Source organism: Toxorhynchites rutilus, chromosome 1, assembly GCF_029784135.1.
Source record: "Toxorhynchites rutilus septentrionalis strain SRP chromosome 1, ASM2978413v1, whole genome shotgun sequence".
Taxonomy (NCBI): domain Eukaryota; kingdom Metazoa; phylum Arthropoda; class Insecta; order Diptera; family Culicidae; genus Toxorhynchites; species Toxorhynchites rutilus.
The window spans coordinates 67,714,554-67,737,627 of record NC_073744.1 but is presented as its reverse complement, the minus strand read 5'-3'; the positions used below and the strand labels follow the sequence as shown (position 1 = coordinate 67,737,627).

Here is a 23,074-nt window from a genome sequence, read left to right as displayed (position 1 = left end):
TATCTTCGCTAATTTTTCGTCGGCCTATTTCAGCCACTTTTAGTGCCAATCACCGACATCAGGGAGGCGACTCCACCTGTTCCTACCTATCAGACTCAACAACTCATGAGCCGGGCCAACTTCTTTAACTTCCCCTCCGAAGGAAGACGTAACCAGAGATTTTTCGCCTCAGAAAATCCCAACGACAAATGCTGGGATTGAACCCAGGCCGATCGGATTGTGAGGCTGTTACGCTATCCACACAACCAATGGCGCCGTCCTGATCGTGACATTGTGTATAGGCCCAAATTCTAAAATTTGGGCCTATACTATACAATAGATTAACCTAGATCGTTCCGGTCTTCCGTTTCAATAATTAGTTTTGTGGATATGGTTTGAGTTACAACCAAAACTTCATAGCTTAAATAAACAAATTGAGTTCCGTTTTTGAGGAAGAACTGGTACATTCGTGACACTCAGCGGTTTATGAAGCAAATTATCATTTCGAAAATCATAAAATTTAGTTCGAATATTCTTTGTTCACATCTATTGAAATAAACTTCAAAACCCCAAGTTATGTTTTATTTTTTTTTTCCCAAAATATATTTTTTATTAAGGCACATGTGGCGTTAGCCTGACGGGGCCGGGAGTCCAATATTTTGACAATTTTTGTCTTACAACTATGTTAGTAATATGTAACCGATTACTCGCGGTTGGCTCGAGGTTAGTATTACAAGTGTTCTCATAATTGGTATGTTGCAGTCTTCGATGCTCTATGCGTGTGCCCGACACGGGCTACTTCCTATTGGGATGCAGCTGACCATTAATCAGCAACGCCCCCCTAGTCTGTACCCCATATCTAGCGTGGTGCGTCTTTCTCGACTCGAGGAATCCAGGATAGAATGGTCACTAGCCGGCGCAATCATCAGCTCGTGTAGAGTTGTCATGAGCGGTACAACCTTTGGCTCTTGTTGAATGATCAGTGGACTGCACAACCTTTGGCCCGTGCATTGCCAAATCTTCATAGTCAAACTTCATTGTTCTCATTTCAGTTTGGTAGATTTTATGATTGGAATGGGAGCCCACATTTGTCCACTCGATGTGCGAGAAGTCAAGTTATGTTTTATGAAACGTTCTATATAACAATATTAATTAGAATTAACATAACCTATCAAACTTTGTTCAAAAGTAAGTTATGAATTTTAGTTTCAGCTCATGACAACTCTACACGAGCTGATGATTGTGCCGGCTAGTGATCATTCTATCCTGGATTCCTCGAGTCGAGAAGCTAGATATGGGGTACAGACTAAGGGGACGTTGCTGATTAATGGTCAGCTGCATCCCAATAGGGGGTATCCCGTGTCGGGCACACGTCCAGAGCATTGGAGACAGCAACACCCCAATTACGAGCACACTTGCAATACTAACCTCGAGCCAAACGCGAGTAATCGGTTACATAAAGGGTGTGTCACATCAAATTACATCACGGAAAAAACGCTGTAGAAATTTAATTTTTAGGAATTATATCTTCAGCTATCGCTTATAATCAGATAAGAGTGTATAGATCATGTTGGCCATGCTTCACTGTCAATTTTTCGTAAATTTGGAAAAATGTCGTCGAACGAAAAAGAGCGTCGTGAATTAATCCTGCGCACTCATTCCGAGAATCCGGAGTTGTCATATCGGGACATCGGTAAGATGCTGGGAATCGTCCAATCCACGGTCAGCAGAGTACTAAAACGATACTTCGAGAACCTAACCATCGACCGGAAGGTGAAGAACGGCAAAATGGATGCTCCGTCAGTGAAAAAGATCACAAGCGCGTAGTTAAGCAGTTTAGACGTGATCCGAGAAGTTCGGTCCGGGATGTCGCCTATAAGCTGAATTTGTCAAGTTCATTCGTCCAGCGGACCAAGCAGCGGGAGGGCCTGCGTACATACAAGGTTCAGAAGGCTCCTAACCGCGACGAAAGGCAAAACATGGTGGGGAAGACGCGAGCCCGGAAGCTGTACACCGAAATGCTGACGAAGCCGCATTGCCTGGTAATGGACGACGAAACCTACGTCAAAGCGGACTTTCGTCAGCTGCCGGGCCTGTTGTTCTTCTCCGCAGAGGACAAATTCAGCGTTCCGGAGGAGATTCGCAAGCTGAAACTATCCAAGTTTGCCAAAAAGTACATGGTGTGGCAAGCGATCTGCTCTTGCGGAAAGCGGAGCGCCCCCTTCGTGATGACCGGCACGGTAAACGGGCAGGTTTACCTTAAGGAGTGCCTACAGTCGCGCTTACTACCACTATTGAAGCAGCACGAGGGCCCGACCATCTTCTGGCCGGATCTCGCTTCGTGCCACTATTCAAAGGACGTGTTGGAGTGGTTCGAAGCCAACGGGGTCACCTTCGTGCCAAAGGAAATGAACCCGCCCAACGCGCCGGAGCTTCGCCCAATAGAAAAATATTGGACGATTATATTTTACTGTCTATAATTTTCAAAAGGATCGGTCTACTGTGCGAATTTCTACAGCGTTTTTTCCGTGATGCAATTTGATGTGACACACCCTTTATAACTAATAAAGATAATAAGAAAAATTGTCAAAATATTGAATTCCCGGCCCCGTCAGGCTAACGCCATATGAGCCGTGATAAAAATATATATTTTGGAAAAAAAAATTGACAGTAACGTTATTCTCATCTTAATTTTCCAATGGTTCCTCCAGACCACAAACCGCACCACAGTACAATTTTCGGGATGCATTGACAGTTCTTGTATTGGTTGTGGCTGCTCATCGGACTAAATATATAATTTTGCTTATGACTATCCGTCCAACTAAAAATGTACCTCATTGCTAAAGATAAGTTTTCGATAAAACATAAAAAAAACACATTTTCAAGAAATCATTGATTTGGATGATAAAATTAATTTGTTATGAGCGAAGTTTGTTTTTATATCTTTCCATAATGAAATGGCAATGAAAACTACACAACTTCCATCTAGGCACATGGCACGAATCACGCGTGATATGTCGAACACAGTGCATTTGAAAAACAAACAGCAAAAAGATCATCCGTTGGCAAAGCACGAAACGGAAAAGAAGAGTTGATTATTCGCTATCAATCTGCTATAAAATGCGAACTGTCCACTCAGGCTAGCTTGAGAGTTCAATCTCAAGCTATGTTTCACAGCTCGTGAGAAGATGATGATTTATCGCTCTCCTCTCTGAAATTTTCGGATCAAAACAAAACAGTGCGACTGATCGAGCCGTAGTTTTCGTCGGATCTTCAGTCCAGCAACATGGAGTTTGAAGGTAAAGCTTTTCTGTCCGATCGCCACTCTATATCGTGAACGTAGATCTAAAAAACGTTGCATGCATTCACGACCACAGTGAGTGCACTTGCAATAAGTGGCGGGCAACGGTGTGACGTGTGCTTAGTTTTAATACGTCATCAATACTGCTGGAGATAATACGTTTTTTCAGACCTCCAGAAGACATTGATCGCATCTCGGCGAGCGAACTGATAACGGTCGATCGACGTTTCTCTGTTGTTTGTTTACTTTCCATAACTTCAGGGAATCCCCCCAATGATTTAAAAACCCGTTTCGCAACAGTAGTTGTCAGGCGACCCTAAGGTTTTGTTATTCTTTCAACAGGTAGACTGGCGCTGCTAGCAGTATTTTTGTTTGGCTTAACTGCACCGGTGCGAACAATCGGAGATGGTAACATCATGATGCGGAAAGCAATCGAAAAAAAATTATAAGTGTGAAACATTATGCTCCTTTTTCAGAGAAGCCTCGGCGACTGGTGTGTCATTACACCACTTGGTCACAAGGCCGCGCCGGTGATGCGTCGTATCGCATAGAAGACGTTCCGGGAGAACTTTGCACTCATCTAGTGTATAACTTTATCGGTATCGACGAAGACACCTTCGAATTAACGCCGATACAGCGCGAAATAGATGTCATCCAAAATGGTTACGGTCGTTTTATAGATTTGAAGAAACGGTTCCCACATCTGCGCCTTTCGATAGCCGTCGGAGGATGGGCTCACGGGGGCGAGAAATTCAGCAAGATGGCCGCGCGTAGAAATCGTCGTCAGATCTTCGTGGCGAGCGTGGTGAAATTCCTGGAACGGTATGGTTTCGATGGGTTAGAGCTTGCGTGGCTGTACCCTGGAAATCCAGAGCGCGGTGGCAGCGTTAACGATAAAGATAATTATATTTATCTGGTAGAGGAGCTTTCGCGAGCATTCCAAAAGAGAGGCAGAGGATGGGAACTGGCGATCCAAGGGCCTGCGGATAAATCTCGATTGGGTGTTGGGTACGAAATAGATGCGTTGTGCGAGTAAGTGTGCCGAGAAAATATCATATTGGAGACACTATTGAACTGTTTGCGCTTCCAGTGCCGTTGACTTTGTTCACCTGCTCGGATATGACATGCGTGGATCATGGAATAATTTTGCGGATATTCACAGCCCTATGGCGGACCGTCCACATGATACTGGCAACTTCCGGGGAATCAATATTCCCGAGGGAGTTAAGCAGTGGACCTCGAAAGGATGCCCGCCTGGTAAGCTAGTGCTCGGAGTGCCGATGTTTGGCAGAACTTTCATCCTGGCCAACCCGCAGGAAAATGCACTCGGGTCCCCGACCAAAAGTGGAGGTCCAGCCGGGCGCTACACGCATGAATCTGGTTATTTGAGTTACTTTGAGATTTGTCTCAAGTTTAAGACTCCACGTGCCAAGTGGCGGGAGTTATGGGATGATGTCGGCCTTTGCCCATATGCATATTTTGGTCGAGAATGGATCGGTTACGAGAACACCCGATCGGTGGCGGAGAAGGTTAAGTTCGTTAAGGAGAGACAACTGGCTGGAATGTATGCATTTTCGCTGGATTTGGACGATTATCGAGGAGACTGTGGTGGAGAAACATATCCGCTCACGAAAGAATTGTACAAATATATTGAGGAAACAAAAGACGATGGTGATATCGTGCCCGTCATCGATCGTGAATGGGAGACAAAATGAGTCGAACTTCGTGATTGTATTATATTTTTTTGCACTCGGATATTTCGAATAAAAATGGTCCCTTCAATAATATGAATAAAACCTTTCTTTTTACTTTACAATTCAACTGAGCTTTAATCCATCTTTAAGCAAACGATAAAAATACAAAAACAAAACACTTCCGAACGAAGTTACTTAAGGGGGGACCCCTGTTTGGAAGGTAGGTAAATAATGAATTTTCGTTATTTTTTTTCGGATGTTAAGAACAAAGTGGAGTGTTCGGGTATTTTGATTATTGTTTAAGGTATATTCGAAGATGTATTTTCCACTTTTTGGGTGCACGAATTATGATTACTACGCTGTTGACAGCTGGGTGCGTAATTGCTTTCCGAAAATCTATACCTTACTGGTGGTATCGGTTCTGAGGGGAGAGCCCTGTTTGGAAGGTAGGAAAATAATGAATTTTCGTGATTTTTTTTTTCGGATGTTAAGAGCAAAGTGGAGTGTTCGGGTATTTTGATTATTGTTCAAGGTATATTCGAAGATGTATTTTCCACTTTTTGGGTGCACGAATTATGATTACTACGCTGTTGACAGCTGGGTGCGTAATTGCTGTCCGAAAATCTATGATGTCCGATACCTGGTGGTATCGGTTCTAAAGCAACGGGATGTCACAGAACGAATTCCAATGAACATTTCGAAACTTTAGGACAATACCTGAGGCGTTACATAGGGGTTTTTGAAGTTTTGAAAAATTGCCAAAATGACGGCCATTTTTGTTAAAAATTAATTATTTTTCATGAAAAATCGCTGTTTAGAAACATAGGACGTAGGACTACGCAATCTTTATTTTTTTTAATTTGTTGGTTTATCATTTCGGATATTATTTGCGAATACGTCGAAATTTCATAAATAACTCTGTAGTAGAAAGTTTCGGGGACCCTGAAGAGGTTTAATGGCTTGCGTGATTTTGTAGAATCATTTCGAGAAGCAACGATTCTTTCTTGCCTTTGCGAGAGCAATACACTAATTAGTCATATGTCGCAATTTGTTTCTTTATATCAATGCACGCACTGCACTGAGTATTTAACGAGAGGCATCTACCGTACATCGCCAGTCAACAAACATCAAACACGCGTCTAACAGATGCACACAGTTAGGCTAGGCGCAAATTGAGAAGCGTATAGCGCTCGTAAGCGAACGCGAGACTACCAACACGACTCATACGTGCCATAAACGTAGCGTGGTGGAGCGCATATTGAGTCGCAGTTTGGTGTAAATAATATGCCACTCGCATAAAATGACTGATTAACACAGAGTTGCGCGATATATTTATTTACTAACACAATCACCCGACCAGTACAGCCATACAGTGTCAAACCCACGGCGCTACATGATTGTTCACCAACACAACTACCACAACCGGCATGACCAGCACGAGAAACTGTGGTTCAGCCACTGCGTCGTGCGAGTCGTGTCTCACGAGCGCTCCACCATCTCGCGTCATCTGGCCAATTTGCGCCGTTCTATCTGTTTTCATTAGCCACAAAAACAGGCGCTATATCGCGCCAAGTTACTCGCGCTATATGCGTCTCAATTTGCGCCTTGCCTTACAGTGATAAAAATGAAACATCGCGAGAATGACCGTTTATGAAAAATCGTTTCTCGACTTTCGGTCAAAACCATCAACAAAGCTACAGAGCCGATGCGCACGGGAGCAGATACGAATGTCGACAAAAAGTATCGCAAATGTGCTATTCACATGTACAGGAAATCTAAGTTTCGCGCAACGATAACAAGCAACACACACAAAGCCAAACACTGATGGCTAGGAGCGACATATAATCATTGGCACTCTTCTCTTTTTTGCCTGCTTTGCCGTGGCTCAGATGGTTGTGTTAATTGCAATGCCAGATGCACATAAAACATAGGAAACAAAACGAGCAGAATAAGCGACCTTTGTTGTTTCGGGCACAGAAAAACTCTGAGAATTTTCCTCAGAGGAGATGTAATACTTATACGCTAGCGACGATATGTAAATCGTTAAAATCCATTCGCAGCAAAAATAGTTGTTAACGTTAACTTTATTTAATAAAAACGTGACCTGTTTTCTGATTTGGCTCCCTTAATGAAAGACGTAGTCCTACGTCAAAAATAAAATATCAAAAAACGCTTTAGATAATTCATTTTTACATGCTAGAAATAAAAATATCTACACCACCAGATGAAAAAACATGGTTTCGAGAAAAACGCGTTTAAAAATTCTTACAGCAATACTATACCCCTCGAGGTGACTTCATACTTTTGGCTGTAACTTTCCAACGAAATCAAATATCGAAAAATACTTTTTGGACAACATTTCTGAAGGCACAAACTTCTCAAAAATGCAAAAAAAAAACAAAAATTCGATTTTTTTTCGATTTTCCAGACCGGGGTCTCCCCTTAACGTTAATAGAGAAGGCAGCATTGGAACGAAAATTTTTCTTCAACGTGTGATTGTTTATTTTTTGAAATATATGAGGTTTCTTTTACATGCTGCAATTCACGTGTCATATGGTGGACATTCGTTATAAATACACAAAATAGATTATCCCGACAAAATTATTTTTTTCTAATGAGGATCATACTTGAAACCAAATCTACGAAAATACCTCAAGGCAAAGATGCCAACCTTTCTGATTTTTCAGAATTTTCCAGACTGTTTGGCACGTTCTCTGATATCCTGACAAACACTCAATTTTGCCAGATTTTTCTGAAATGATCCTCACCTTTCCTGATTTTTGTACATTTCTCTTCTTTTAAATGAAAATTATATGTGCACCCCTATTCTGTATTTCGATCGATTCGAAATATTTCGAACGACTTGATTAAATTCCATTCTGTATTCCATTCGAGTTATTTTTGCATTTCGTTCGATCTGCTTCCATTCGACCTTTAAATAGGCAAAACGTTCGAAATAGGGAAACCGAAATTATAACTCGAACGAAATGCAAATCCAGCGGAATGCGTAATCGGGGTGGTAATGAATATACAAAGTTTTCCTGGTTAAAAATGACTACTGTCATAATAGACAAATTTCATGCCAACTCGACTGGCCGTTGGCAGTACCATATCAGATAGCAGGGAAACGTTGTGAGTGTAAACACATGGGTCTTTTAAGCAACTTTGCATACTTGAAATATTCTAAAAAGAATTAGACTACTTTTTGAAAAGGGTAAAAAAAAAATCTTGATTTTTTACAAAAAAAAATATCTCAAAAACTATAATACCTACAAATTTTGAAAAACATATATGAAAAGCCCTTACAATTTCCAACAAGTCGTCCTTACATCGTAAGATGAGAAAAAGTTTTTCTAACAACAACTTTTTCATGTTTTCTTTGAAAACATTACAATTAATATTAATTTTGTTTGAAGTCCATATAGCGATATAGTGGATTCGACAAAGTTTTAGATCCTATAAAAATATAAACTTTTGTCAAAGACGTCAACTTTCTAACTTTTATAGTTTCAGAAATATAAGGCATTGTTTGTATGGTGACTCCTGAAGAAAATATGTTTTATTCGTAACATTTTTGTGTGTAAATTCTCGCATTTGACATGTTTCTAAATAGGAAAAAAATTAGCAGAGCATGTAAATCGCGATAATTCATACATAAAAATGTTTCGTATTGAAAAATAATAGTTATTTTTCAAAGAAAAGCATGAAAAATTTGCTGTTCGAAAAACTTTTTCCTTGTAAAAGTGCCCATCTTCCGATGTACGGAAGACTTGTTGGGAATTGTATGGACTATTCATATATATTTTTTTTCAGAATTTTTAAAACAAATGTTTTTGAGAAAAATAAATTCAAATTTTCAAAAATTTTTTGCCAAGGATTTTTTTTTTCAAAAATTTGATCGATATTTTTAATGAAAACAAAAATAATTTCTTACATTTCATTCTTTGACTACAATTTTGTAGATCTGATTGATTTTTTTTGAGAAATTTGTTATTTTTTTAGATTTTTCAGCCCAAAACGAACTCTCAATTTAAAAAGTATAAGATCTACAAAATGTTGTTTAAAGAATGAAAAGTAGGAAATTATTAAAAATATTTATTCATTAAAAAATATCAAACAAATTTTTTTGGAAAAAAATTATTGAATGAAAAAAAAGGTTTGAAAATTAAAATTAATTTTTCTCGAAAACCTTTTTTTTTTGAATATCTGAAAAAATAGATGTAAAGAGCCCTTACAATTCCCAACAAGTCACCCATACATCGGAAAAAGTTTTTCTGACAACATATTTTTCATGTTTTTCTTTGAAAAATAACTATTAATGTTTAATTCATAACATTATTATGTATGAATTATCGCGTTTTACTTACTGCTAACTTTTTTCTATTTAGAAACATGTCAAGAATATATCAAACAAGAGAATTTACACACAAAAATGTTACGAGTAAAACATTATTTTTTAAGGAATCTTCATACAAAAATGCCTTTTATTCCAGAAACTTTAAAAGATATAAAGTTGACGTCTTGGACGAAAACTCATATTTTCATAAGATCTAAAACTTTGTCGATTACACTATATCACTATCTTTGCTTCAAACAAAATTAAGATTAGTTGTAAGAAAAACTCTTCGGTCCGCATTTGAATAGTATTTAATCCTTTTTTCATCTATTATCTATTCCGAAGATTCTATTATTGTTTTTCAATTTCTAGACTAGAATACTGCCATAACTTCGACTCTATGGACAGCATAAAAAAATGTTGAACAGTTTTCGACGAGAGAGCAAACATATTTGGGGAGGATATAATGTTTAAAGTTTGTAAAAATGGCTAAATAAAATGAACTATCCTGATTTATTTTAGATTTTGTTCATTCTTCCTGATTTTTGAGAATTATAGTTGGCACCGCAGGTAGAAAAATTTGTTTGAATTTTACGAAAATACGAATACGAATTCATGATGTTTAATACCATCTCTTTGGATTTTTTCTACTTTTCCAGTATATTTTGTTCCGTTACCTGCACAATTCTGAATGATAATGTTGGTATGATATTGACTGCTCGAAGGAGAACAGAACTTGTGAGTTATGGAATATACCCCTGCCGCTATTATTTCGTCATGTTAATTGTCAATGTCAGTTGTTTTCATGTATTGTGTTTGTAAAAAAGACATTGTATCAGAATTTGGTTATTCAAAAATCTTTTAATCTGAACTTCAGAGGTATTTAAAAAAGATAGTCGACCTAACATACATGTCAATTAAGTCAATGAAGTATATCATATTGGGAAAGGAAATAGGAAAATGCATATTATTGTAGGAAGCTGCCCCATTCCGAATGACATTAAGCCTAGATCAAATTGATCAGTTGATCTGAGCTACATAACCCTTTGAATGAACATCTAGAACATCTGACACTTGTACATTACGTCTTTGAGCTCTATAAACTGTTAGGACATGTTATGTTGATTATGGTCTCGCCATTATCTAGGTTTAATTTTATATATGAATCTCCTCGCCTCGACCATCTCCGATTCATTTTAAAAAAATTTATACGTACGCTGACGCAATTAAAAATGTTTATACGATAATGGAAATTACAATTTCCAGATCATTTATAAATTGAACAGTTTATTTTTTAGCTGCGCTGTATCGCAGTTTAAAACTATCTCTTCGCAGTTTTTGAACTAACGTGATTCCAAGATATTTATCTTGTTGGAGGAGAAAAGAAGAAAAAGTACCAGAACTCGTTCTACGGCAATTCCAAATGAAATCGTCCTAAAAATGCAGATTTTAAAAACTTGTATTTTTGATTCCAATGAAAGTGTGTATTCCGTTTGGGTTGGAGGAAATATGAGTTTTCCACAGCAATTGGGAATTTTTTGACTAAAGCGTAACTTTTGAAAAGGGCGTATCGATTTTAGTAAGAGAAATAATTTTGATAATTTATATCTCAAAACCGAAATAGTGTATTAGAAAGAGTTATAGAGTATTGATGGTTGAATATGAAAAAAATGTACACTGAGAAAAAAAAATTAGTACTCTTTTTTTATTTACAAAATAAAAATTCAATCTGCAATATCCAAAATACATATTTTTTAATTTTTTTTAGTTTTTTCATACAAAATAGAAGTCATGCAGAAAATTTAAAAAATGGGCCCAAGATGGTAAAACTATTTTTGACAAACTTTGTGGAACATCGAATTTTTAGGAATTTTCGAAACTTCGAATTTTTGTATGTTAACAATAATTTTTAGCCACAAATTATGAATCCTGATGTGATTCAAAACAAAAAAGGTTATTATCAATCTCCTTCTAAATGTAGCCATTCTCAAAATATTTAAAAAAATATTTCTGATTTATTGTCTTTTTTATAGTAAATAATCCCTATTAATATGTTTGTCGTGTTATACCGTCATGTTCATGAAATTTTATAAATTTGCTTATAATTTCCAACAACTTTTCCAAATACATCATCATGGTTCGTTTTTTGACTCAAGCGTAACTTTTGAAAAGGGCTTATCGATTTTAGTAAGAGAAATCTTTGATAATTTATATCTCAAAAAATATGAGTCGTACCGAAATAGTGTGTTAGAAAGAGTTATAGAGTATTGATGGTTGAATATGAAAAAAATGTACACTGAGAATAAAAAATTAGTACTCTTTTTTTATTTACAAAATAAAAATTCAATCTGCAATATCCAAAATACATATTTTTTAATTTTTTTCAATTTTTGCATATAAAATAGAAGTCATGTAGAAAATTTTAAAAATGGGCTCAAGATGGTAAAACTATTTTTGACGAACTTTGTGGAACATCGAATTTTTAGGAATTTTCGAAATTTCGATTTTTTGTATGTTAGCAGTCGTTTTTAATCACAAATTATGAATTCTGATGTGATTTAAAACAAAAAAGTTTATTATCAATCTCCTTCTAAATGTAGCCATTCTCGAGATATTTAAAAAAAATATTTGTAATTTATTGTCTTTTTAATAGTAAATAGGCCCTTAAATATGTTTGTCGTATTATACCATCATGTTCATGAGTTATTATGAATTCGCTTATAATTTCCAACAACTTTTCCAAATACATCGTTATGGTAAAGACATATGTTTAGGAGTTACGTTGCGAAACATTCGAAGACATGTGGGTTAATACAAAACGTAGCGAAACTAAAAAATCTTTTTTATCTTAATACAAACTTCAATCGATCAAAAAAATTGTTGGAAATTATAAGAAAATTCATAAAATTTCATGAACATGACGGTATAACACGACAAACATATTAAAAGAGATTATTTACTATAAAAAAGATTATAAATTAGAAATATTTTTTTAAATATCTCGAGAATGGTTGCATTTAGAAGGAGATTGATAATAAACTTTTTTGTTTTAAATCACATCAGAATTCATAATTTGTGGCTAAGAATGATTGCTAACATACAAAAATTCGAAGTTTCGAAAATTCCTAAAAATTCGATGTTCCACAAAGTTTGTCAAAAATAGTTTTACCATCTTGGGTCCATTTTTTAAATTTTCTACATAAAGTCTGCTTCATTTAATATTGGAACACAAACAATTGCGTGTAGTTCAGTCATTTATTAATTTATTAATTATAATTTGTTTTTCATACAAATGTAGCATTTTCTTTACTCTTTCATAAAAAAAAATTTAAAAAATTATCCATTGCTGTTTCGAAGAAATTCTCGTACTTTTCCCGTAATACGGCACATTAGGCGGCGCACACCCTTTTCGTCCACCGTTTTGGCGATTTGATTCCACCAGTTCTTCATTTGAGTCATGTTCCTAACAAGTTTTCCCTTTGCCTTAAGCCTCCGCTTCGTGATTGCCCAGTATTTCTCTATCGGCCGGAACTGGGGGCAGTTTGGGGGGTTGAGGTCCTTCGGTATTACGCTGACCCCGTTCGTTGCGTACCATTCCATAACCGTTTTGCTGTAATGGCAGCTTGCGAGGTCCGGCCAAAACATTACTGGACGGTCGTGGGCACGAATAAACGGCAGAATCCGTTTCTGTAGGCACTCTTTTTTGTAGACTTCTGATGTCATTGTCTTGTCAGTGAGAAAGACTTTGGTTTTCTGTCCACAACTGCATATCCCCTGCCAAATCATGTACTTGCGGGCGAATTTATCCGCAAACACGAACTTAAATTTTGCAGGTACATCCCCCCGAGCCGTCGCCAAATAAAATTTTTGACCTGGGATTTGCCCAAAGTCCGCCTTCACGTAGGTCTCATCGTCCATCAGAATACATCCGTCGAACTTGGTCAGCACTTGGTCGTACAGCTTTCGAGCACGGATTCTGGCCACATTGTTCTGCTTCAGCGTCCGATTTGGCTGTTTGCTGGCTCGGAATGACCTTATTCCTTCCCGGAGACGAATTCGTCGCACCGTACTGTGAGCGGCCTGGAACTTATTGGCCAAATCGCGGTCTGAAAGATTGGGATTCCTCTTGACGGCCTTGATGACTTTCCCACGCAGTTTCCGGTCGACAGTTCCACTCCGACGCTTCGAATGCGGCTTCCGAGCCGTCGTCAATGTTTCCTTGTACTGCTTGATAACACGCCATACGGTATTTCTGGGCATTTTAAGCTGTTTAGCTAGCTTAGATGCCGACAACAATGGATTTTCAAGAAAACTGTGCACAATTTTATCTCTCCGTTCGGCTTCCATGGCGGTTGTTTACAAAATGCTATCGTTTGGTGTTATGACATAAATACATGGTGAAAGGTAATGAATTTCCCGACACGTGGGTGAAAAAAGTTTCCAAATCCGTCCACTAGGAGCGCCACAATGAGCAAAAGAATTTGTTCCAATATTAAATGAAGCAGACTTTAACTTCTATTTTATATGAAGAAATTGAAAAAAAAATATGAAAAAATACATATTTTTTGATATCGCAAATTAAAATTTTATTTTGTAAATAAAAAAAGAGTACTAATTTATCTTCTCAGTGTATATTTTTTTCAAATTAAGCCAACAATACTCTATAACTCTTTCTAATATACTATTTCGGTACGACTCATATTTTTTGAGATATAAATTATCAAAGATTTCTCTTACTCAAATCGATACGCCCTTTTCAAAAGTTACGCTTGAGTCAAAAAATTCCCAATTGCTGTGGAAAACTCATATTTCCTCTAACCCAAATGGAATACACACTTTCATTCGAATCAGAAATACTCATGTTTTGTCAATTGTCGATTTAATTTGGAATTACTCTCTAGCTAAAAATACGAAAAATTGCCAAATTCTTAAATTTTCTTTCTAGAACTGAGAAAATTCTCCACGGCGTGTTCACATTAACCTTTATATAAAATAAACCAAAATTTCAGATGTTGTAAATGTTAGAATATTAGTTTCTGTCAATAAATTTTTTTCTAGTATACAGGACTGTTTGCTTGGAATTTTAAAAAATATTCATATTTAAAATAAATACAAAAGTATTGACTCGGGTCGATTTTTACGCGAAATGTTACGTTTTATTGAGGATGTCTTGTAAAAATGAAGAATCCATACATTCCAGTAAGTCTACGACTTCACAAGAAACTTACATTCAGAAATCCATCACCGTCGTAAAACTGCGAGCAAATTGTGCAATCGTAATAAAACACAGTAAGAAGGAGTGTCCGGTGGTAATCTGTTATTTATTTTAATTTCGCCATATTGAATAATCGGGTTTCCCTCGGATGACACAAAACGTAAGTGAGGAAGCTGGGAAATTACGCTACACGTTTGTCAATCACATTTCACTATCGGATACGAGTAAAAGCCAGCATTTTGATCGCAGCGGTAATCTCATGATTAAACAACTAAAGCATATCGATGGAAAATAGAAGAATGTTTTTGCTTTTTCGCTTTTTCAAACGAGGCTGCATTGACTGACCAAAACACGAAAGAAATGATTAAGATATTCGCAGTTTATGTGAACAGCGAACATTCTTCAGTTACGTGTACGGTGTGTTAATGTTCGGAAGTAAATGTTTGGCCAAATCACAATAAATTCGTTTGAGAACTGGTTTTCAAACCAAGCCCCTCGTGATCGTGACGTCGTAAAATGGCCCACAAAATTTGTGCGACAAGACGGGAATTTGTGGTGTTTAATGAGATTTGTGCCAGCTGACATGTAGCAAGGTATTTCCGATTTTGAATGAGAGGCCTTGTGAACGCATGCAAAACTTGATCATCATTGATATGTCAAAACAACGGTCTGCTACCGTTATTTCTGGATAAAAAAGGCGATTAAAAAGCATGATGTACAGTTCTTTTCCTCGCGGCAAAGGACGTAACATGGCTCAAGTCCCGGTGTTCCCAAATGCAAATGGCGTGACTATAGTTTGTCAATGGGTGAGATTCGATATGGTATCAATTAGAGTTGAAAAGTAAGGTGTCTTCCACAATAAAGCGAGAAACTTTGCTATTCGCGGAGATAAAGGAGATTAGTCTCGTTGTTAAATGGATGTAACATGTAGAGCTACCGTAAATCCTCTATCACTACAAAGTACATTGAAACCGCGCGAAACGACGAAATTACGGAAAAACCGTTTCTGTGGGAATCGATGCATCGGGAAAAAATCAAACGTTCTTTGAAACGAGCTAATTTTTTTGGCCATTTTTAACATTTTTGCTATCTTTGTACCCGACCATGTTTGGTTCTTATAACTTTTGTGCTTTTTAATTCTCTTCTTCTTTGTTTTGATGTTTCGCGATAAAGAATTGGAAATTGAAAGGACGAAATTCCGGAAAAACCGTTTCTATGGGAATCGATGCATCGGGAAAAAATCAAACGTTATTTGAAGCGAGCTAATTTTTTTGGCCATTTTTAACTTCTTTGCTATCTTTGTACCCGACCATGTTTGGTTCTTATAACTTTTGTGCTTTTTAATTCTCTTCTTCTTTGTTTTTATGTTTCGCGATAAAGAATTGAAAATTGAAACGACGAAATTCCGGAAAAACCGTTTCTGTGGGAATCGATGCATCGGGAAAGAATCAAACGTTATTTGAAGCGAGCTAATTTTTTTGGCCATTTTTAACTTTTTTGCTATCTTTGTACCCGACCGTGTCTGGTTCTTATAACTTTTGTGCTTTTTAATCCTCTTCTTCTTTGTTCCATGTCATGTTCCATGAGGCAATTTAAGAAAACACCAATTTTTTGGTTGGTGACAATTTTTTCAAAATGTTTACACAAAGATTCCAGTGCCGACCACTAGGAGCGCTGTACTGTGCAAAAAAAAGCGCACCGATTCTGAATAGGCAAAGCTTCATAACTCATTCGAAAGTGGTTTTCAAACAGAATTCGGAATTATTATCGATGAACGCGGCGAAAATGGCAGGATTCTGACAATCTGTGATGATCTACGGGTGTCGAGCAAGTGTGGGTGGCTGTGACCCTACCAACAAAAAAGATGTTTATTTGTGTGGTATATCTTCCTCCGGACCGACTCCGCGATTTTGAGTTGGTAAATCAACACATCAATTCGATTTTTTGAGTCTAATCGACGATGAACGATATATTTGTTGTCGGTGATTTCAACCTGGCTGCAATCAACTGGACCAAAAATGATACAGGATTCTACCACTTTCGCATCAATGGCTCTAGTACAACATCTCTAGTAACATCTTTGCTGGACTGCTATAATACCGTTGATCTTCAGCAATTGAATGGGGTCTTCAATGACAACAACAGATTACTCGATCTTTGTTTCGTCAGTCGCGAACTTGCTTCTAATTGCTCGGTTCTTGAGGCACTCAAACCACTAGTCAAACGATGCGGACATCATCCACCGCTGCAAGTAACATTACGTTTCCGTCAGGCTTGTTCGTTTCGTAGTCCAATAGACACCGTTTCCTACGATTATCGTAAAGCTGACTTCGAGGGAATGATCGCTTTTTTTAATTTTCATATAAATGTGCTGCTTTAAAGAAATTTTGCAAACAGCGTACGGTCGTATCAAAAACAACGCCAACAAACATTATAAGTGACTTAACAATCGGCTTTACCAATCCCATCAACGTGAACTACGAAACAAGCTTAAAGTGAATCCGAAAAGTTTCTGGAGACACCTGAATGATCAACGGAAAGAGTCAGGGTTACCTTCTTCTATGTTCAATGCAGATCAAGAAGCAACGGATACAGTGGGAATTGCTGATCTGCTCCGGTCGCAGTTTAGCAGTGTTTTCATCATCGAACATTTGTCTAGAGACCATATATCAGCTGCCGCTAGTGAGGTTCCTATACATCGTGCCATTAGGTCGCATCCGCCAATTTCGGGTGAGGACGTACGGAAAGCTAGCCTCCGTCTCAAGAATTCTGTCTCCGTTGGTCCAGACGGAATACCTTCGCTCGTCATTAAGAACTGCATTAAAGTTTTGTTCTCACCATTAGCATCGATCTTCAACCTCTCGTTGAAATCTGGAATTTTTTCCGAGATCTGGAAGTTATCGTTCGTTTTTCCTATATTCAAAAAGGGTGATAAGCAATCGGTTACGAACTATCGCGGTATCGCTGCTTTATGTGCAGTCTCTAAACTATTTGAACTGTTGGTGCTGGATTATTTGAAGTACAATTGTTCCAGCTACATTGCCTCTGAGCAACACGGGTTTATGCCGAAGAGATCTACTGCTACAAATCTCGTACAATACACCTCTTCAATCATACGCGAGAGGGTAAAGGGACATCAAGTCGACGCTATTTACATCGATCTCTCAGCTACATTTGATAAAATTAATTATGAAATTGCAATTGCCAAATTAGAGTTACTTGGCTTCCACAGTTCTCTTCTTAATTGGCTTCGCTCATACCTTACCGGTCGACATATGGCAGTAAAAATAGGTGATCATATTTCCGAATCGTTTCCAGTATCTTCTGGCGTGCCTCAGGGTAGTCACCTAGGATCCTTCATTCTTTTACTCCAGTGAGATTCATATAGAGGTGGAGCAGTAGGCGAAGTGTATCTGTATTGGCAAGTAAAATATCGTGTCGTAATTATTTGCCTTCAATATGGAATGTATATGGAAGAAACAAAACAATGTTGAAAGTACTCACGGTTGCATGATAATTTGAGCCAAAATTCTCATGAAATCATTCAACTGGTTGTTTTTAAACAGATGACAATTATATCGTGGCTTATTTCGATTATTCATGTGGTAAAAAGGTCCAGAGAGCAGTCGTATGCTTAGTTCTCGAAAGCAGTAAAATTTTCGGTGAAATTTTGATTAATTGGCAATTATTATCTCACAGCATACGCACAGACACTGAGAGCCTTCGAAACAACAACTTCATAACGGAAAAATGATGAAACTTTGTTTGTTTCTATGAATGTTTATATGTCGATTATCTGAATCGGTCCTGTATTTCAAAAATTATGAATTTTTATGAAAGTCATTTTTGGAAGAAAAGGCAAAAACTGATTTTTGGACCATCGGTTGACTTTAAAAATCATAACTTAAAAACGAAAAAAAATACATCCCTGAGTTTTGGATATGTTATGTAAAAAACTCAACTTTCAAGGAAAAATATAAAAAAACATAGTGCCCTTAAGTTCAAAACAAAAACAAATACAATCAATAATTATGAAAACAAAATCTTGTTTGTTACGAAAATCTGGCTTTTTTTTTGTTCGTAGCTGCAAATACCTTGCCATAAGCTTTCTTGGGATTTTTTTTCGGCCAAAACATTCCAGCTACGACCACTAGAAACGCCGCAGTATAATAAACAGTACGTCCAGATATTAAATGACTCGAGCACTAAGATCGGTCTTAAGCGGATTGTGAAAGTTTTTCGCCGATAAAGCACAGAAGTTCACGGTGACATTACTCCGAAAATGACGACAAGTACTCAATGACCAACAAATATTAAATTTAATTTGCTCTACAATGAAGACAAATTTCATTGAAAAATTTACCAAGAACCGCAGGTAACTTTTAACCGATGTGACAAACATGCGAATTGAGTGAACCAATTTTGTAGTCACATGACAACAATGCGCCCATGTCTTGGACACGAGCAAATGTATCGAAAAAACCGAAATAAACTCCCAACCTGTTAGTTCAGAACCTGTTGGTTCACGAGTAATGTATTGTTTCTCACATGATCTTACGCGGTATTCGTACTTTGAATAGAAACATTCTCAGATTTCAATCCAATCGCATAACTTGCGAGTTACGCGTATTATTTTATGTGTAAATTTTATCATAAGTGATGCATAAATTCAACGTCACACTGTTAGTATCAATTAGAATGTGACTAAGAAACCAGTTCCAAAAAATATCGCCTCTTAGAGGTAGGCTGCGGTTAGAGCACACAGAAACAACAACATGAACTTGGGGGAGGTCAACGCACACCGTCAGCATGTGGGACAGGTAACCAAACGGATGGGCAGTCCAACCGGCAGGCTCCAGTTCGCAGATTAGTCATTAATTGTTTATATTCAGATTCGCTAGTGGCAATTCCAGTTTTCAGTTCAACTTAAGTGAATAAAGAGTTGGGCAGTTAGGCCTGTATCGCTCAGTTGCAACTGACGCGCCGTCTCCGACACAACATGGCAACGACTGGTAAGTGTGGCAATCGCACTGAGATTCTTACGTTTTTTTTTTGCAATTGCGCATCAGTGCTGCATCGTTTCTATTAAACTATCGATTGACTACAGCGAAGAAAATGTGTAATCATTTCATCTCTTTATCTCGTTTGCAGTGATACAATTGTTGTTCGCCGCTGTAGCTTTGAGTCTAGTAGCGGGTCTCACTGTGAATAGCCCCAAAGGTCGGAGGTTCATCTGCCACTATACGACTTGGTCCCGGACAAGGCAAGAGGATGGCGCATACACTATCGAAGACATCCCTGGCGATATGTGTTCGCATGTTGTGTACAATTTTGTTGCTGTCGATGAAAAGACCTTTGAACTGACTGCGCTGCAGCCGGAATATGACATCGAGGAAAATGCTCTTCACCGGTTCACCGCCTTGAAGGACAAGTATCCGCATTTGAAAACGATAGCAGCCGTTGGTGGGTGGGCACACGGAGGCGAACGGTTCAGCAAGATGGTGGAGTTCCGTGAGCAGCGGATGCGATTCGTGGCAAGTGCTGTGAAGTTTCTGCACAAATATAAGTTTGACGGTTTAGAGGTGGTTTGGCTATACCCGGGGAACTTCGACCGCGGCGGAAGCATCAACGATAAGGACAATTTCTACTATCTTATTCGGGAACTGTCCAAGGCGTTCAAGGAGGAAAATTGGGGCTGGGAAGTAAGCGTGCAAGTGCCCGCGGATAAACAGCGAATAGAAAGTGGCTATCAAATGGATGCACTTTGTGAGTGAGTATTAGTTCGTGTGCGTTGTGACGTTTGTGCAATTGTGTTGGAGAGCTTGTTCAGGAGTATCGACTCAAAGGCAACAATCGTTCGAATATATTATATTATATTATGTCATATAAAGAACATCACCACTGCGCAATATTGTACGATCAAAATGTAAAATCCTATAGTTTACGTATTCTTAAAACATGTTGTTCTATCTAATCCCAATAGGGCGGCCGATTTTATCAACGTAATCGGTTACGATCTGCGCGGCTGGTGGAACAACTTTGCGGACGTGCATAGTCCGATGATGGATCGACCCCACGACGAGGGTAGCTTCATTGGACTCAACGTTAATAACGGAGTCGGTCAATGGCTGATAGAGGGATGTCCCGCTAGCAAAATGATATTGGGAGTGCCACTGTTTGGTAGAACGTATCTTCTATCCAGCCCGGAAGAGAATGGCGTCGGAGCTCCTACAATAGGCGCAGGCGCCGCCGGCGAATACACCAATGAGCCTGGGTACCTTGGTTATTGTGAAATTTGTCAAGTTCTTCCAAATATGACTATCCGGTACGACGAGATAGGGCAGTGTCCGTTTGCTTACAATACCGATGAATGGATCGGATACGAAGACGAACGGTCAATCAGGGCTAAGATTGATTGGGCTATCAAGAACAGACTAGCCGGAATCTATGCCTTTTCACTCGACTTAGACGACTATCGAGGTCACTGTGGTGAGTCGTATCCACTGACGAAAGTGCTGCATAAATATTACGAAGAAACCAAAAACGAAACACTAGTAACGTGGCCTTGAGCTAGAATGTGATAAAATATTGTATACTGTTTATGTTGATACGGCCAACAAGTGTGTCAAAAACTATTTAATTACTGAAAATAAATACTAGCAAATTACTATTAATGAGAAAGACGTTAATGAAGCCACCTTTTTGGCACTTCCCCTCCATCCTAGCGACAGATGAAATGACGGCTATGGCGCACTCATCCGCACCTGAAAATATAACGGCGGTAGCAGCAAAGCAAATTTTATGTCTGCGCTTTCCGAAATTTCGAGTTGTGTGTTTGGGAAATTCACACCCGTGAAAAAGAGAGGTTTAAAAATATAAGGTATCGTTTCGAATCAAGTGAATCGAACACAATAACTCGTGCCGTACGAGCAGCCACTTCACGGTTGAAAATATATTCTAATTAAATTATTCTTGGGTAAATTCGCTCATGCTGTGATTGATTGTCACCAAATTAAATACGCTTCTGCCGCCCGCTCGTGGCGGTTAAAAAAATGGTCCGCAAGAATTTATGACGTAAAATATTGGAAATTTGATGTATCGTAAACAGATTCAAAACGAGCTCAAAGTTTACCTCATCCATTTTTGCTTGATAGTATACAAAAATTGTTTTGTTAGTCCATGGCATCGGACAAACGCAAAGTTGTTCCACCAATGAAGTTGTTAACTTCATTTACTGCATTCCATTGCGCTCAATATTTTTTCAACCAATAGTTTTCGTCCGTGGAATATGACGTGAAAAAAGTGTCAATAATAACTTAAAAAATGATCACTTATCTGTGGTCCTCATTTACTTTTTTTGTCCCATTTTTTTTTCATAAGCCTCAGTCAGACAGGCCAGAGGAATCATTGTTTATAACACACTTTGTTAGTAAATACAATGCTCAATAGTGCATACAGACCAATTACTCGCCGTTGACTCAAGCATAGCATCACATTGAATTTTTTGGCGGTATACAGTATTTTGTATCCATTCGTACAACACACTGTATAATCCATAATACAGGTCGGACTCGATTATTCGGAATTTTAAACTCGACTATCCGGAGTATTTTAGTTGAATTTTTTTTTAAATTTTTAGATCAGAAGTTTTGAATAATTTGATTATATACTTTACAAATATGATCATTTGAACAAAATTGATCGTAGTTAGGTAGAGGAGGGGCTTGGAATAAGGGCTGTTCCATACAATAGTTTCGATTTTCCGCAGTAGGTTTATATGCGTTAAAAATTCTAAATTCAAATGAATTCACGGATTTAATATTTAAACATACCTATATGATAATTCAATGAAACATGGATGTAGCTAGGATGAGCAGGGTCCGTTAGTTATGTTCAAATCCGTTTATCCACAATGTACTTTTTTTTTCTTTAAAAATCATAAATTTCAAATGAAAATGTTAATTCAATAAACATATATGATATGTTCATTTGAATAGTCATGGACGTAGTGAGGAAAAGCAAAGGTTGGGGTGGGAGTGTTGAGATTGTTCGAAAGAATACAAAATAAGTGATAAACTTTTGAATCCGTTTGGATAGTCCAAAATGATTTTTTGAATTCTCAAAAGATGTCTAATTTATAATTGTGTCACGTTTACCCGAAATACAGCTACCAGAAAGACATTCACCCGCAAGTAACAAATACCCGAATGCGACAGGTACCATAATGCACATCTACCCGAATGTGACATTTATTCGAATTCAACATTTACCCGAATGCAACATATACCCGAATACGACATTTTCCCGAATGCAATATTTACCCGAAAAGTAACCTTCACCCGAATGTAATATTCACAGCTACATTTAATTAGAAGTTTTTTTCATATTTAATCCTGATTGGTATTTATTTCTCAATTCAACTGACAATTGTTGTCTCAATGAATAAAAAACTTATGCTAATCTTAGTTGGCCAGCAGTACGAAATAGGTCGAGAAGCCGTTGTCGGAAATTGTTGGCAGAAATATTAAAATCGAAGAGTTTGAAATTGT

At 37.8% G+C, this 23,074-nt stretch overlaps 2 protein-coding genes across 2 annotated transcripts; both read left to right on the top strand.

Annotated features, from left to right (window-relative positions):
• Window positions 1–3,192: 3,192 nt before the first annotated feature.
• On the top strand, window positions 3,193–5,076 carry LOC129774793 (endochitinase-like). The gene is made up of 4 exons (XM_055778755.1): window positions 3,193–3,278; window positions 3,623–3,688; window positions 3,757–4,312; window positions 4,371–5,076. The coding sequence occupies exons 1-4, from the start codon at window positions 3,266–3,268 to the stop codon at window positions 4,993–4,995; spliced, it is 1,260 nt and encodes a 419-aa protein (XP_055634730.1). The 5' UTR covers window positions 3,193–3,265; the 3' UTR covers window positions 4,996–5,076.
• Window positions 5,077–19,403: 14,327 nt separating this feature from the next.
• Window positions 19,404–21,206, top strand: LOC129774810 (endochitinase-like). The gene is made up of 3 exons (XM_055778795.1): window positions 19,404–19,537; window positions 19,677–20,295; window positions 20,509–21,206. The coding sequence occupies exons 1-3, from the start codon at window positions 19,525–19,527 to the stop codon at window positions 21,092–21,094; spliced, it is 1,218 nt and encodes a 405-aa protein (XP_055634770.1). The 5' UTR covers window positions 19,404–19,524; the 3' UTR covers window positions 21,095–21,206.
• Window positions 21,207–23,074: the final 1,868 nt, after the last annotated feature.

What these genes read in the sequence shown, in the direction of transcription:
- LOC129774793 (XM_055778755.1), top strand. An exon ending in GGTGCGAACAATCGGAGATG is followed by an intron (nt 3,689 to 3,756) that starts GTAACATCATGA and finishes CTCCTTTTTCAG; the next exon opens with AGAAGCCTCGGCGACTGGTG. An exon ending in GAAATAGATGCGTTGTGCGA is followed by an intron (nt 4,313 to 4,370) that starts GTAAGTGTGCCG and finishes TTGCGCTTCCAG; the next exon opens with TGCCGTTGACTTTGTTCACC.
- LOC129774810 (XM_055778795.1), top strand. An exon ending in CAAATGGATGCACTTTGTGA is followed by an intron (nt 20,296 to 20,508) that starts GTGAGTATTAGT and finishes TAATCCCAATAG; the next exon opens with GGCGGCCGATTTTATCAACG.